The 18,491-nt window shown below is 37.3% G+C and overlaps 1 protein-coding gene across 3 annotated transcripts in view; it reads right to left on the reverse strand.

Annotated features, from left to right (window-relative positions):
• LOC117409463 (tetratricopeptide repeat protein 39B-like) overlaps window positions 1-18,491 on the reverse strand; it is a 62,524-nt gene that overhangs the window by 24,273 nt on the left and 19,760 nt on the right. For 2 of the 3 annotated variants that reach the window (XM_059001945.1, XM_059001937.1), the window contains exon 4: window positions 2,955-3,059. In XM_059001945.1, the coding sequence (XP_058857928.1) occupies window positions 2,955-3,059 (105 nt within the window). Of the gene's footprint in view, window positions 1-2,954; window positions 3,060-12,833; window positions 12,976-18,491 lie in introns of those variants that run through there. The other variant, XM_059001952.1, reaches the window with a different exon arrangement.

Here is an 18,491-nt window from a genome sequence, read left to right on the forward strand (position 1 = left end):
AGGCACTGTATATTAAACGCAGATGGCAAAGACTAATATTATAAAAAAATAACGTTTTGAGTGGTCATCAAATGCAATGTCTGGGCACTAAGCAATAAACCAAATTGGTGAATTTAGCCAAGCTAAAGACAGATGTAGAGGTGCATGTGGTGGGAATTAATACATCTCAAAGTGAAGTGACAGTAGTCAGTATGATGGCAAACAGAAAAGAGACGGTATATTTAAATAAATAAAAAAAGTATACAAAAAAACACAACTGTCTTTAAAATCACATCTTTTGTCTCCCATACAAGTATTTATGCTGACATTTGCTTTGTCTATATACTGTATAACATTTCATTTATTAAGGTTGAACTGCCATTTATAAATGTCTGAACAGATACATTTGCACTCCATCAAAGGGTCAGCCGGTGAGCCACGCCACATGCCTGTATCTACAGTAACTAAATGTTCTTGTCAAGGCAACATTTCTGAAACACTTGAAGATACTATCATTAAGCTATATGCAATTAATGTACCAGCTTTGCTACAGTAGAATTCTTCTTCAAAATGTTATGATGCATTTTTTTTGTACATAATTTACTGTAATTTATTTTAAAGGCTTTAACAGTATTAGGTCTTTGCAAATAATTTCTGATCCACTCTTGCTTTCATTCCCATTGAAAGTGTAAGTTGTATTCTGAGGACCTCCACCATTCCTGTTGGAATAACAGACACTGCATATACTGTACCGGCAGTACAAACATACTGGGATACTGGGGGAGAGGATTTAAAAAAACAACAAAAAACAAAACACTATATATATAAATATATATATATATATATATATAAGGAGCAATTTGTCAAATTTCCAGTGGGGGGGATAAAATAGACAAACAACAAAACAACATGGCAAGCCTTGATACATCTGTAGTACACAATTTAAACAGTTAAGAGAATCAGTAAGTTACTTATTTATTATACTGAATCAACTGCTAAAAAATCTTTAAGAATCACACATTTGCCAAATCTGCCATAATGTTGGATAAATGCAGTTATTTTTTATGGATACGGTCATACTTGCCAACATTTGGAAACTGTTCAGCAGGACGCTGATCATATACATTATCATATAATAGACGTATCCCCCAACTCAACACCACACGACCATCATGACAGTAACAATAGACATAATGAAGCATTCTTACCTTTGTATAAGTTAATGATCAGCAGATGTGTCAGCCGCACGAAGAGCACAGCATGTGGTTTTCAGTAACTACTGTGCAGAATAAATGATTTTTTTCTATTGGTAAAGATCGGGACTTTCTTTCTATGCATTGGGACGCGGGACATTTGCTAGGAAATCGGGACTGTCCCGACCATATAGGGACTGTTGGCATGTATGTAATTTGCCTTGCTCCGGTGCGTACAGCACTACTGTTGGATGACAATGACGGGTAAGTGGAATCCGAGCCTGATCCACTTTATACAGCCTAACTTTATGATCTGGCTCCAGTGAAACTAAACTCCATTCCTTTTTATTTATTTATTTATTTATTTAAATCATGTTAATACTATGTGCTACTGATTTTACGGTCTGAAGTGCTAGACCGAGATTTCGGTCAGTTTGCGTAAAAATGATGCAACATACATTTATCATTTTAAATATGTTGTACACAGTGCTCCCTCGCTATAACACGGGTCTCGGGGGACACATAATATGAGCGTTATAACCGAAGAGCGTTATGGGACAGATAACACACATCTGACTAAAATACAAATTTAAATAACTCCCTCTCTATAATGCACATGTAGTGAAGCAAAAATGTAACTTTCCGTGAATTAACCATGCATAAAGCACCATATAATCAACGCTATATTTTTTGCAAAAAAAAAAAAGGTAACATTCCAAACCAAACACTGCATTCGAACAGAAGAACCTCATCCCAACCGTCAAGCATGGTGATGGGAGTGTGATGGTTTGGGGCTGCTTTACTGCCTCAGGACCTGGACGGCTTGCCATCATTGACACAACCATGAATTCTGCATTGTATCAGAAGATTCTAGAGGAGAATGACAGGCCATCCGTCCATGAGCTGAAGCTGAACCGAAAGTGGGTCATGCAGCAAGACAATGATCCTAAACATACAAGCAGATCTACAAAAGAATGGCTGCAGAAGAAGAAATTCTGCGTTTTAGAATGGCCAAGTCAAAGTCCGGACCTAAACCCCAATGGAAATGTTGTGGCAGGACCTGAAGCGAGATGTCCATAAAAGGAAGCCCTCAAATGTCACCGAGTTGAAGCAGTTCTGTAAGGAGGAATGGGCCAAAATTCCTCAAAACCGATGTGAGAGACTGACCAACAGTTACAGGAAACGCTTAGTTGAAGTCATTGCTGCTCAAGGGGGTGCCACCAGTTACTGACTCTACAAGTTCACATACTTTTTCACACATGGATACTGAATGTTGAATAATTTGTGGAATAAATGTTGAAACAGTATCATGTTTTTGTGTCATTTGTTTAATCTTTATCTATTATTAGGACTTAGATTAAGATTTAATAACATGTTAGGTTTGAAATATGTGAAAATCCTAAGGGGTTCACAAACTTTTTCTCGGCACTGTATAAAACGAATGCTGAATAACATGTCTGTGTTATAAAGTGCCAGTGCAGCTTTTCATCAGTTCAGATACTGTATCAAAAGGGAGAGACAGAAACAGAAGTTAGACTGAGAAGTTGTTCACAGTTTGAACAACACCGGTACTGTATTTACTGTAGAAATATTGCATGAATCACTAGTATAGGGAATTGGGGGACATGCTGTAGGAGCGTTATAATCAAAATCCTTATAGCGAGGGAGCACTGTACATATATATAGCTATTCCTGTAAAAATGTAACGCTCTCTTAAGCCTCTTGGAAGTTGCCAATATCCAACATCATTCTCCACTAGTCACTTCTCCAACACCAACATACCAAGGTCTCAGCAGATCCAGAGCTTCAGAAAACTTGTTGTTCAAAAAGAGGTTAAGTGCCATTGTGCATTCTTCTAAGGCAGTCTTCAAATCCATTTTGGACGCCCTAAGAAAAATAAAAAAAAAAAGTCAGCCAGGAGTTTAACAGCATAAAACACCATCAACAGTCCTGATATCTGTGGGTAGGTCGTTCCACCATCAAAGATACACCAGACCCTTTTACAGGGATGGAAAAAAGACTCCCATTGCACAGCTCTTTGATCCATTCCTGGTTTCACCATCAGTTTAATCAGACACACCCGAGCTTGTTACCTATACAAGGTGGCTAATCAAGCTTGTATTAAAACCTGGAATAGCTGAAACTGCTATGCATTATTATTATTATTATTATTATTATTATTATTATTATTATTATTATTATTACTACTACTATTTCGTTCTTAGCATACACTCTTATCCAGGGTGACTTACAGTTGTTATAAAGTATCACATTATAAAGTACCATATTACAGATAATAGAAGTTATAGAATACAATAAAATCAGCAGTAAGTAAGAGCAAATTCAAATGAGAGAAAATAAATACAGTAAATAATTGCATTTAAAGAGCAATTACAAAAAACGTGACTGCAGTTACCTTTGAAAGTAAAATCAAGTACATGATACATAAAGTAATATTATGATTGAGAGCAATAGTAGAATACAGCAAAACGTGAAGCAGTTAAGTGCAAGTACAAGCTGATGCAAGTACTGATACAGTTGGGTACCATAGAGTCCAGTATTGTCAAAAGTGTGAACTTTACAGATGCTGTCTGAACATGTGTGTCTTGAGGAGGAGCCAAAAGGTGGTCAGGGACTGAGCAGTCCTGATACCTGTGGGTAGGTCGTTCCACCATTGAGGGGCAAGGGTGGAGAAGGAGCAGGCTCTGGAGACGGGGGACAGCTAATCTGCTGGTGGTAGAGAAGCGGAGAGGGTGAGAGGGGGTGTAGGGAGAAATAATAGTGTGGAGGTAGGAGGGTGCAGAAAGGTTGAGGCAGCGATAGGCAAGTACAAGAGTTAGACAAGTATGAGTCTTCTTTGCATCTCTGCTTTTATTAATGTTATATGACTCATCAGAACAGCATGAGGAAAGTAATTATTTATAAGACTGGGGTTTATTCAATTGATCTAAACTTGATGGTCCTAATTCAATAAGGCCCTCTGTAATATGTTTACAGACAGCAATGGGCTACTGTCACGGACAGATGTTTGATTTTCATAGTTTGCATTCTCAAATTTGATCTGAGAGGCAGTATTTACATCAACCATAGTTTAGATCAATGAATAGTCAGATATGAAACACCTGGTCAGAAACGCCTCAATAGCTAGTCATTAAATCTTAATATCGTTTCCGTCTTAGTCATGTCAAAAAAAAGGGGTCAATAAAGTGACTTCCGGGGAATTCAGCAGCAGAATAAATATACAGAGCATTAAAAGGTTCTGCTCAGATCATTATTCATTATTGTCATCATGACCCAAATGTAATCACTGGTGCACCGATTCCTTACTGCATAATTGAATTGGTGTTGGTGTACAACAACACACAACGTCAATGTACAGAGAGATTTTTTGTTACCAATGTCCAGACTGGCTGATTGCTTCTGTTCCTAACTCTGCATGAAAACAATACAGGCACACTGTGCTGGCGGGCTGACGAAGCAAGAGCTGAATGCAGTGTGGAATAATTACTGCAGGTGAACATATTCAAAAGAAAATTCTGGGATCTAGTGGCAACAAAATGATAGCGTAAGGGAATTAAGTTACAATAAGATGGCAACAAGAAGTGGTTTTAAGTGAACCTTGGGGACAGCAAGCTTCATTCATCCATGAAAATGCACAATGCAAGGCTGAGCTATGAGACATGGCAGTGGTCTCACACGGAGACAGATCTCTTTTTCCATGTAAATGCTGATGAAAGAAAAGAATTAAAGGAAATTAAACTAAACTGAATTACCAGGAAAATTACAAATTATGCTTCATTGATCAATCTCTTACTCCTCTTTAGACGCCAACAATGTTATTAGATGTTTTTGCAGGCTGGCACAACATTTTCCTGCACTTGCGTACCAGAACTGTGTGCCACTGTTTTCACCTCCAGTTTCATGACCCTTGTTTCTGCTCTGATTATAAATTTTAAATAAGCAGCAAAGCGTCGGTCGCTGTAGTGTTCTATGGAGGATAAGTTGTGTCAAAATTAAAATAAATAAATAAATAAATAAATAAATAAATAAATACATACATACATAAATAAGTAGAAACTGAAATATATTTAATAATTGATCTATTTATTTCGTTATTTATTTACGTATTTATTTATTTACTTATATATTTATTTATTTATTTATTTATTCCTTTTTTTATTCCGTTTTTTATTTCTTTATTTATTTCGTCTTTTCATTTTGGCACAATCTTTTCGAGCTACCGTCAATCATGCTCGATGGGCGGGACAATAAGTGAATTGGTGATCTACTAACTTTGCCTGATAGTAGCGCGGAGAGGTGTGCAGTCTGGGCTACAACGTCGTTGTTGTACAGTTTTAATGCTGTGAATATTCCATACGTTACAAATGTGTGCAATATGACTTATAGGAGTCTTATCCTAGAAAAGATTAGGGAGCTTTTAATTCAAGTTGAATGTGGGTCGGTAAATGATGACTATATTTTGTGTCGAGTAGATTGGCTGTTGGAAAGAAAAGGGCAGATATTGACGTACTGATGAAACTAACTTGCAGATAATTCGCCATCAAATTCTACGCAGTACCAGTGATGACAGTATAGCAAAAGAGTCTGCAGCGGTAGGCCAAACTGGGACGGGAAAATGTGGACGTCCCAAGGTATTTCTACCCAGGGAGCCCTCTCTGCACTAATGATATGCAGTTCGTGAATGAATCGTTCTTTTTGAACGACTCACTAAGGTGAACGATGGGAATCGAATCACAGTCCCCATTGAATCGGTTCTTTTGATTAACCCTATGAACAAGCTGCCTGGCGCACAGGAGTCGAGTTACCAGCCTATCAAAGCTCATGAAGTGATTATTTACCTCTCGAGTCTGGCTGATTTGTTCGTTGTAACAAGGAAACCGGGTTGTCTCTCAACTCGTTGAGTGTTATGAAACTGAAGACCGTATGTGCCACGTTGGATCCAAATCCCCGCTTACTTCGTGCATGATAAGAACTCTGTGTGAGCCAAAATGGCGTCAGTTACAGCCTCCAGACCATAGCTATATATCTATGATCCAGACGGTGTGTACTTTCTAGAGTGCTGCTTCACGCTGTCAGAAACTCAGATTACAAGTTTGTGCACCAGAATTTCTTACAGTTCTTCTTCGTTTACTATGTACGTAACCTTGTGTAAGTCTGCCAAACAAATAAATAATAAAATGAATCACTACTAGTTGTCGCCTATGTGTGTTTGTTATTTTTTATACACATAAAAAATTAATCATATCTATAGTTAACTATTTTGCACAAATTATGATTAATACTTCTAAGTCATCTTGAGTAAAGTCAGCCAAATTACTAAATAATAATAATACTACTACTACTACTACTACTACTACTACTAATAATAATAATAATAATAGAGATATACACCTAATTTCCAAAATAAATAAATACAAACATCTATTGGTATTGTAACGTTATTGTACCCAAGGCTTAATTATATAACTTGTGATTACATATTGTGATTACAAAGATTACATGACGATTTACAACTACGGTTAAATATTTTATAATTTAATAATGACGGCGATTCACCTAGTCCACAAGGTGACACGTAGTATCAGCTACATACAATGACCTTTTAGGAGGGTATTGCATTCTAACGGATGACGTTCTTAAACGTCTATTATATTTTACATTATTAAATATACATTTTCTAAATTGTTATTTTACTGTTATTTACTGTTAAAATGTTATTTTACTGTGGTAAATACTAAATATATACACATTTAATATTTACACATATCAGTTTATATAAAATGTACATGTTGCGGTTATGGGTGTGCTTCAACAGGCGATTGATCACATGACTAATCCCAAAGGTTTACTGGATAGAAGAGGAATTGGGCAAACAGCGTTTTGCTATGTGCTGAATAAATACCACGGATTAGTTGCACAAATACCACTCGTTCGAGCCTCTCTTTTTTGTTGTTGTAAAAAACAATGGGTGACTCCAAATGTATAGAAAAAAAAACACGTAAGAAATGCAATTGACTTTTTTTTTTTAAAGATTAAATTAAATTAGATTGATACTGATGGCTAAATAATGCTAATGGTTCAAACTGTTATGTTATCTCTAGAATTGTAAATATATAAATTTTTTGTCAAACTATATTTAATGTTTATGAACTCAGTCAACCAAATATAGATTCTCCCTAGCTTTTGTGATGTGCAGTTCGTGAACGACTCGTTCTTTCCGGTTCAAATAAACCTACGTAAACAATCTTAATGCGGTCTACATTGATTGGTTTTGTGTCACTGAATCAGTGAATCAAATGAAGGAAATGAATCGATTCACCAAACTGAACTGAATCAAATGAATCGAGACACTAAAAGGAATCGAACTGCCCATCACTGCTCCACACTACTACCAGGCAAAGTTAGTAGATCACCGACTCACTTATTGTCCCGCCCATCGAGCATGATTGACGGTAGCTCGAAAAGATTGTGCCAAAATGAAAAGACGAAATAAAAAACGAAATAAAAAACGGAATAAATAAATAAATATATAAGTAAATAAATAACGAAATAAATACATAAATAAATAACATAAATAAATAAATAGATACATTATTAAATATATTTCAGTTTCTACTTATTTATTTCATTTTATTTTTATTTATTTATTTATATTTGTATGTATTTATTTCGTTTTTTATTTATTTATTTATTTAATTATTTATTTCGAATTTTATTTATTTATTTATTTATTTTTTAATTTTGGCACAAATTATCCTCCATAGTGTTCAGGGGAACAGGACTCAAGCATTTACAAAAAATGTCTTGCTAAATTGGTAAAGTTTGGGGTACAGAGATTTCCAAATAACACTGTTGGTAGACCTGAAAGTAAATCAGGTGTGGAACCAAAAGGTAGCAAAAAACCATTGTAGCCAGAAACCTGCATCAAACTAGTCTGACAGAATATTCTAAATACAAAACTCCCAAATACAAATGTTCATCACCTTCAAAAATATGCCAGTCACAAAGACACATGAGAATTAAATATAACAGGATTCAAACAACTAGATTTCATATATACTGTCAAGCTAGGGAGCTTTCCTTAAAGCAAATATACTGGAAGCAAGATTAGGCTTGTGATATATTTATATAGTTTGTAGATTTTCAGTACATTTTGTGATATACTGTCTTTCACATGTTTTCAGCACTAAAAGTCTCTTCTTGCTGTATCGCCTAAATAATGCTGTCTTCACAGACAGCACTGTTGTCTCTTTCCAAATAAATTTTAGATGGGGATTGTTTTCCTCACAGCCCAAGAATTGATTGCAATATGAAGCAAATAGCTGCAGGAGAATTTAAAATATGTCAAATGTCACATGGAGCAATTCTGGTGCAGTGGCAGACACGTGTGAGCTTTGCAATACAGCAGCTATTCATTCAACCTTGCATGCACAAGCAGTGTCATCAATTCTCACAGGAGACAACATCCTTTATTCATAACAGTCTCCCACACTCCCCAGCAAAAATCTGGTCAACTAAAGTCCTTCAAGGACTGGATTAGCCAGAACACCAAATATGATTGATATCCAAATAATGTTTGTCATATTTTTTTTGTGGTCTTGGCCATCATGGTAAAGTCTCTGGAGTTTTAAAAGCCATTTTTCTCATTTTTATTTGCTTCAGTACGATTTGCACCAGTCCTCTGATAAATGTATATACAAAATGTTGATGACACAGCACAATTAAGCAGCCATCTCATAGATTTAGCTTCACACATTCCTATCCCCCCATGCTTTCCTTGCTAGAAACATTTCCCGTTGTAACTCCACATGCTCTGCCATTCAGGGACCATATTTTCAGTGTCACTGGCAATAGGAACCCACCCCTGAGTTTTAGACCCTGTTCACAGTACTGTGCTGGCCCAGAGACGCCTTAGAGGCTGCCTTAGTGGCTGCCTCAGAGCCACCGCATATTTAGGTCTGCAACCCTGTTCACATTTGTGGTTTAAGGCGCCTTTGCGCATTCACATATGTGACTTTAAAGCTGGCCTAAAATGTGGCGAATTGCTTATATATATTTTTTTTAATTATGGATTGATAGCCTGCACTTAGAATGGAAGAGCTACTGGGATATAGTAACCAGCAGATGTTTTTTATTATTATTATTTTTTTCAATGCAGTAGCAATGTATATTAAAGAAAATCATATATATATATATATATATATATATTAGTAGTCGCCAATTGATTTTTCTCTTTTTTTCTCCCAATTTGAAATATCCAATTGTATTTTAGGCTCAGCTCACCGCGACCACCCCTGCGCTGACTCAGGAGCGGCGAAGACGAACACACGCTGTCCTCCGAAACGTGTGCCGTCAGCCGACCGCTTATTTTCACTCTGGAGGCCTGCCATGCAGCCAACCCAGAGCTACAGCGTCAGAGGACAATGCAGCTCTGGGCAGCTTACAGGCGAGCCCGCAGGTGCCCAGCCAGTCTACAGGGGTCGCTGGACACCCTGGCCGCCCTAAGCCACACCCCCCCCCCCCCCGGCGGAGCTCGGCCAATTGTGCGCCACCCCCTGGGAACTCCCATCCACGGCTGGCAGTGGAATAGCCTGGACTCAAACCGGCGACATCCAGGCTATAGGGCGCATCCTGCACTCATATTATTGACTATTTTGACTCAATGCTATGTTGTGTAATGGGGTGCAACAACATGCACGATACAGAATAAACTACTGCTCTAATCACCAGTAGACTAACATTAATAAATTGCAATAACAGGCATTGAAATATTACAGTGAAAATACAAATTGTTACACTTGAAAATTCTAAGCAAGTTACAAGCTTACCAGTGCAATTAAATCAATAAAACAAATAAACTTTTTTTTTTTTTTTTTTACTTCAAATATTACAAATAGTTCCCTGTTGTAAAAAAAATTAAATAAAAATATTCATGTTAGTTCAACTCAGTTCTTCGTCACCCGGATGACTATTGTAAAATAGAGCTGCATAATTCCAGTCAGATTGTTGTGAGACGCTGGAGTTGAGCACAGAAAAGAATCCCAAGTTTGCTGTTGTTTACGTTTCCACTAATTTGTACTGCTAAAATAATTCCGAATTTCATGGAAGGAAAACTGACCGGTTGCCCAGCATAATTGTACTTTTAAAAACAAACTATTTGATGTCTAATCTTTCATGGCATAGTTTAGCCTGCAAGCTTTTATTTTCCACATTGCATTGCCTTACTAGAAGGTGCACTTTTTCTGTGTTTATTTCAAAGGAGCAAACAAAATACCATACTACATGAATTGCCTTTTAGAGCCGAGTATTTATTGTAATTCGACTGGAGTTTTTTACTGAAACATCAATAAAATTGTAATTGTCAACTATGTTGTGAGGACTGTGTATTATTGAGTGAGAATAGTGTGTAAGTGCAGCCGGGATGTAAAGATATCAATCACATCTAACGCCTGTCTGGCTTGACTTTTTCAAAGCCCCATGGGTCCTTAGTAAATTGCCAATAATATTTTTTGTAACATGGAAGAAATTAAAACAGTAAAACTGTAAATTGTAAAATGCTTGTTTTTACTTGTACAATTGCACCGAAAGAATATATAAAATTAAAATTAGAAAATGGGCGATAGGCAAAGGGCGTTAGAAATGATTTCCATCCAAACCATTTGCTTTCCTACTGTTGTAAGTTACATTAAGTGGTGAAACCTGCAGTGTAATTCAAGGAAGAACCCAGTCTGCTCAAAACAAACACTGTGAATAAAAAAAAACCCTACTCATCTTATATTAAGACTTAAAAACAAATAACTATTTTATTTATGTAGCTATTTCAGTTGGTGAGCGGGATAGGCACTGGAATTTGAAGACTTTGGAGGTCGTTAGTTAATACAAGAAAAGGTCAGAAGTCATTTTTTGTGAGCCCTGTTTAAACACAAATCCAGTATTATTTTTATGAATTAGTCATTCAGCAGTCACATTTATCCAAAGCGACTTACAGAGACCAGGGGTGAACCATGCATCAACAACTGCTGCTGAAGAGTCACTTACAGTAGGACCTTGATTTTATTAAAATGTTTTATGTGTGGATCTAATTGGAATTTTGTGCCAGATAATATAGATGCGATTAGTTACATTATCCCAATTTGCTCCTTCAATAGTAAATTAGTATTATATTACACAGATACAGGTAGTGGACAAAAAATGGAAACACCAATGTAAAGTCACTTAATAGGGCGTTGGACCACTATGGTATCCCACTCTGTGGAGTTCTCGGCGGACCATTTTTGATGAAACTGGCTGCTCACGCCCCAGGTTGAAATTTGCAGTCAATTGATCTGCAGTTGCTCGCCTGTTTTGCCTTGCCCTTCGTATTAATGCACGGATATCACGATACTGGAGTATGCACTTCCGCCCACTGTTGCCCTTTGCTGATGATGTCTTTCCCTCGGAGTTCCATGCCGACATCACCTTAGACACCGTTGCTCGTGAAACATGAAAGTTGAGCTGTCTTGGTCACTGAAGCTCCTGCCAAATGCGCCCCAACAATCACCCCTCTTTCAAAGTCACTGAGGTCTCCTCTTGCAGCCATACTAGCCATAATTATAGGCAACCAGGCCTGTTTTTATATTTTATATTTTTATACATGACCCTAAGCATGCTGGGATGTTATTTACTTAATTAACGCATGAGCCACACCTGTTTCCATTTTTTGTCCACTACCTGTATTTTTACAACACACTGGTCTTTCTCAGGCTCTCAACACAAACACACATATACATTACCACAACGTATCTACCACACACAGAGAACAAAAAAACATCCTATACTGTACGGACACTGTATATAGATACAAAAAACAAAACAGTCCAATAAACTTACTATTTCAAGCTATTTCTAAGCAATTCTTAATGTTAAGAAATCATTGACACCACAAGATACATTTTAGACAGTATCGGTGCAGTTGAAAGATTTAGACAGCATCCCACTTCCTAAAAGCCACACCTCCAAAGCACTCTGCCACGAAGAAGCCCCTCGTATGAGCGGAGCAGAACAAATCACTTCACAAAATCACTTCACATTATTAATCTACTCCACACTCTGCCAGCTCTAAAAATAGCTTCACAAAAAAAAAAAAAATAATGCAGTACTTCACGTCAGACAAACTCCCTCCCGAATCCCCGGCTACCTCTGCAATGGCTATAGCTCTGTGAGGAAATATATTCTACAGTGCCGGATTATAGCTTGGAGCTCTTCAGTTTCTTAAAACAACTAAATGAGTGATAGTAACGTACTGTCAAAGCTTCTTAGCACAAGCACTGTAAAAACTATGGAAACATTTACTCTTCTTCCTTTCTCCATTGGTACAAAACCTTGCTTTGTTACGGCATGTGCAATTACTAAAAATGTCTAAGGTCATTTAAACATTAAGCCTTTAAAAACTTAAATTCCTCTTCAATACAGCACCTATAATTTAGTTTTTCACCTAAATTCGTATAAAAGCATAGGAAAGATATATGGCCATCCAAGTCTATCCCATTTAAAAACAAAACACACTCAATCCCTCAAGAGTCTACTAGCCCAAATTCTACTTTGAACACAGGTAACCAGGAATGTATATCACTTAACTTAAAGATTGGGTGATATACTTACAGCTTGACAGATTCTTAAAGGACCAGAGGTCCAATGCTTGTCCTGTTCCAAAGCTGGAGAAAGAGTCCAATGTAAAAATCACAGAGGATACTGAGCTTTGCTTAAACGTTGGTAGAGCTAGGTTGCGAGAGGTGGGGGGAGGAAGAAAAAGAGGAGGGGAGACAGCAAGCACAGTGAGGGTGAGAGAGAGAGAGAGAGCGAGAGCGAGAGAGGAGAGAGAGAGAGAGAGAGAGAGAGAGAGAGAGAGAGAGAGAGAGAGAGCTCTATCTTTCATGAATTACTTATAAAGCAAAAACAAGCTGGTTGAAAAGTTCACAAGGCAGCAGTGAGTGGCCCTGAAGCTGCGCATAGCCAATTTCAAAAGAAATGCCAGATAAGAAACAGCAGGTATCATTACCGGTGTTAGCTTTCCACTGCAGAGATGGAGAGACTCCTCAGCCAGCAATACTGCAGCTAATAGCGCACCCACCCTCACTCTCTCCCACTCCCCCTGCTCTACTTTGATAATGCCTTAAAAAAAATGAGCTAGATAAAGTGCAGAAGCTTCTTTGGGATTAGAAACGTCAAAACTGATTGTGTGGTTTGCAGATAGCTTGGATGACACACAGTAAGCTCAAGTCTTTCATCAGAATTTAGCAGTGATGCTAGGTGTCTGTTCTCCTGTAATGTCATGCTGTTCAGTGATATGTAAACAGCAGACAAACAAATGTAATGTAATCCTTAACATTAAAACCTTATTTTATTTAAAACTAAGACTGCAAGTGCAGATCAGCATGTGTAGTAAACTGTTAAGAAATAATATTAATACACGATTAACTTGCTTCACATAGAAAATAATTGTTGGTCTGTGTCCAATTTAAACGTCTCACTTTGATGTTTTTGACGAGGGAATCTATGTAAGCTGCACAGGAAGGCATAATAACTACCGGCAAAATAAAAAAAAATGTGTATATATATAAATAAAATAACTATTTTTGTTTGTTTTTGTTAACTGTCAATGTAAATGAATGTCAAGTGCTGCAGATAGTGGTGACAACTTGGCACCTGTACCACCGATTTAGGTCACATGAAAGGGATTGCCGTTCGCTGATCAAAAAATATCAAAGGTTGGCCAAACTCTCTCTATATACGGCTCTGCATACATGTGGGTACACGTGGCATCTAGTGGTCAACCCATTACACTGCAGGGAACAAAGCTTTAATTCTCAAACTAACATTATTATTATTATTATTATTATTTATTTCTTAGCAGACACCCTTATCTAGGGCGACTTACAATTGTTACAAGATATCACGTTATTTTTACATACAATTACGCATTTATACATTTGGGTTTTTTACTGGAGCAATCTAGGTAAAGTACCTTGCTCAAGGGTACAGCAGCAGTGTCCCCCCAGCTGGGATTGAACCCACGACCCTCCGGTCAAGAGTCCAAAGCCCTAACCACTACTCCACACTACTGCCCCTAACATACTGATTCTGCAGCACTTCACCACTGTAATCATACCGGTCCACTTTTAAGAATCAACCGCTGATAAGAATTACATTTTTTCTGCCTCTTATGTCCATGACTTACCGGTATATCAATTTGTTATTTTTTGTTGGAACGCCCTTGAAACATGCTTTAAAATGACACAGTATTCGTTTAGGTTGCCCTCCACAAAAAATGGGGCCAAAGTTCATCAAAATGGGTATATTTACTACCTTTAATGTCCCTCAACATTTGAAACTTTTTCTCAATGATGTATACATGTCAACTCCTAAGTGTTCATACCAGTGAGACCCCTGCTGAAAAACCTTGGGATTGATGAGTATTACCATCCTTGTATGAAGAATAAAATCAATCCCCATTATATATACTGTAACAGAACAAGGGGTAGGATCATTAATGGGAGGTACGTGAGGGCAAGTTTGTTGGCAAACTATGGCCTCACATTACCGGAAACAAGATGGCCAACCCGGGGAGACTGCATTTCCCAGACAGCCCCATGTAAGGAAATGATGTCACAGTGATGGGGCGTTTGTATGATACAAAAAGGGACAGCACCATTCAGATAGTAAAGGAGTAGGAGACAGCATTGTGCTGAGAGAGAGAGAGAGAGAGAGAGAGAGAGAGAGAGAGAGAGAGAGAGACAGACAGACAGACAGAGACAGACAGAAAAACCAGTGCAAGACTGAGTTACTGATACCTGTGAGTTTTGACCTGGACTGTTCTGATTACCTGATTTGTGGCCTGACCCTGTTTTGTGTGGATAACCTGCTACATGTACCTGACCCTTGCCTGTTTACTGACCTGTTTTGGGAACTGTGGAATAATAAACCAGGTGCTGCCCTGTTTTACACTAAACTTTGTTGTGTTTGAGCATATTTGTACGTCTCTCCTGCTTTAATGTGCACAAGTTTAGACCGACCTCTTTATTTGTCACATTGTGTAACACATTATTGCACTTACCCATCACACGCAATTTACGACTCCATCACCAGTTTTCTGATACAAAGCCCATCTGTTACAATTTATTTGATTCTCCGTCACAGCCTGCATTTTTTTTCTTCTCGTCTCTTTATTGTGCAGTTACGCAGCGCATCAACAACAAAGTGAATGAGACCAACTACTGTAATGTAAAACAGTTAATCATTAAACAGTTTTAGATTTAATAAACACTTTTATTTTAAATCTGTTATTCTTTAGTTGCTTTTTTTGCATTTTCATTTGCAGGTGAACTGTGACACTAGGGCCATATTGAGCACTATATTCTGCAATTTTGAAAACTGACTTTGGATACTGTTCATTCTGGAAACTGTTTTTTTTTTTTAAACTTTTGCAAAGTTGCCTTTTTTACACAGTTCTGTGCATGGGTAACATTTTGATTTCATTTTGCTGTTGGGTTGTTAATGGGGAATTTTACATACTGCTACAATACGTATTACAGTCCTTGTGTTGTCTCTTTTGGCAAGTGATATATTCAGAATCATAATGTTCTGAATTAAAATACTTCTGTTGAAAATATAGTACTGTACCAACAAAACCAAGTACAGTACATTTAAATGGAAGGCTACTTATTTTAAAACACAGTCCTTTCACATATGTATTTTTGATATTGTATCTTTTTTGTGTTCCCTGAAAAACAGACAAGGGTTGGAACGGGCCAAAATGAAATCAGATATGCGAGCTGTCACTGAAATCAAAATTTTACAGCATCGGATATGCGAGTGCTGACTGTACTTAACAAAAATCAGACAAACTGAAAAATGTGACATTTCAAAAGCCAACATGAAATACTGTACTACTATTATGGCTTCTGTTCTTTGATTACATGATGTAAAATAAAATATCTAAATTATGTTCATATATATATATATATATATATATATATATATATATATATATATATATAAATTATGTTCATATATATATATATTTATTAAATGTCTCAATTCTAAAATTGTATGTGCATTTGGGTTATTTATTAACCTGTTATTTATTTGTATTTTACACATTGACCGCTGATCTGGTAAATCTACACATATACCGGTTATTTTATACATTGACTGCTGAGCAGGTGAATCTACACATACGCATCATACACATGGGAGGAGTCATACGCAAAAAACACTCATTATCATATAATTAGGGCTTTTGATTTTCAATTTTAACCGATAAAACACCCCCGATACAAAAAAATGAAATCGGTAGATAGCCAATAAACACCGGAAAACACTGGAAAAACTGTGGAAATGGTTAATCAATTCACGTTGACTTTACCCTTTTCCCATTAAAAAATAAAACCTACTACAAAAATAAAAATAAATACATTTCCCAGTGCTGCTGGGCAATGTCCAGCCTTCCTGCTTGCATCTATCATTGATTTGTTCTGAATACTTTAAACCTGCCCCAACTACTGAATGACAGCACATTCCTACATTTCTATTGGAGGGTTTCAATGGCCTCTTGTGTTCATACAGCTGTACATGCACATGCTCCCAACACCTCATCGTCATCATAAATTTAGGAGTAGGCCACTCATGTCACCTTGGTGTGTGTGTGTATCACCGGAGGGTCGTGGGTTCAATCCCAGATGGGGGACACTGCTGCTGTACCCTTGAGCAAGGTACTTTACCTACATTGCTCCAGTAAAAACCCAACTGTATAAATGGGTAATTGTATGTACAAATAATGTGATATCTTCTACCAATTGTAAGTCGCCCTGGATAAGGGCATCAGCTAACAAATACATAATAAAACAAAATCTTGCCTGGGTAGGCAGACTTGAACACAGATCGGTACGGGAGACAACACAAGAGTCCCACAAGGTAAGTTCTTTTCAAACAGTGCAGTACCTGTTTGTATAAATTTGCCACTGTTTCCAGTGACCAGCGTCGTATAAACAGAATACAGTTCTTGGTTCACAAATCAGGTTCTTGTACACAAACAGGGTCTTACAGCTGGCAGGGTAGTCAAAATGGTCCAAAGTTGTACACAAAGCAATATCAACCTTTCTATTGCACTTCTCCTCTATCACTATTTTGTTGTGAACCGGCCCCTTTGATCTGGGCCGGCCACACCCCGTGCAGTTGTGCTGATCACACCCTGTGTGCTTATCTTGGGTTCTGGTAATTGTAGTCTTTTTGGGCAGCCATTTTGTCTGTTGTAGTCCTTCTCACAGACGCCATTTCGCAAGAGGACACAACCCGATTAAAACCTCTGCCCTTACATACCTCTCATTGATCACCCTGCCCCTTGGTTTGTCACTAATATATATATATATATATATATATATATATATATATATATATATATATATATATATATATATAAAAATATAAGAGATCCTTGAGATATTCTCTCTTGGTGTTAATTTGTCTCAATAAAAACCCTTTTAGCTCTGCTCGTCCTTTTCTTCAGACAAGGACGTCCCAGAACAATGCAGCATGATTTTATTGCTGAAGACCTGGCAACGATCATCCCCATGCAGTGTGAAGCACTTGGGGCTGCTGGCTATTAAAAGCTCAACTGAAAGTGCTGGTAATTGCTACAGCAATAAACAAGGTCAGTGTAGCCGAGGCAGCAGGGAGCAGTGAAGTAAAACAATGTACAGCAGAGCATACACTGGCTGGGTTTCACTGGAAAAAGAAAAATAACTTTCACCTTTTTCTCATGCTATTTTGGTAGTACCTTTCGGGTAGTGTGGGTTTCCTTGTAGTTTTCTTTTAGCCAGAGAAATGCTCCTTCCAAATTAAAATAACCTAGTTAATATTATAATACGGTAGGATTGTTTGATTGTTTGTGTCTGAGTTCCAATTTGGCTTTGAGCGACTACAGATATCTTGCAGCTTTCTTAAACTGGATTTGATCTTCTGTTGAAGCACCGCAAATGTAGTCTGCCTCATTTGGCCACCAAAAAAAATTAATTAAAAAAGTACGAGAAACAAAACAAAAACCGAGACATAGCATTATACAAAAATGGAACAAACAGTTGTTTTCCATGTTTTCGTTCTTCTAAAACAAATCTTTATCATTGAATTAGGTTTAAGAGATTTTATTCAACTCTAGGTGGGTGCTCAAGCCTGGTGCTGTCGGTAGGCTGCAGCAATAATCAAGCCACTGTCAATGAATACTCTAAATGAATATGCTAAATGTTAGCATTTGTGCGAGATTCA

The sequence above is a fragment of the Acipenser ruthenus genome, chromosome 2 (assembly GCF_902713425.1).
Source record: "Acipenser ruthenus chromosome 2, fAciRut3.2 maternal haplotype, whole genome shotgun sequence".
In the NCBI taxonomy this organism is placed as follows: domain Eukaryota; kingdom Metazoa; phylum Chordata; class Actinopteri; order Acipenseriformes; family Acipenseridae; genus Acipenser; species Acipenser ruthenus.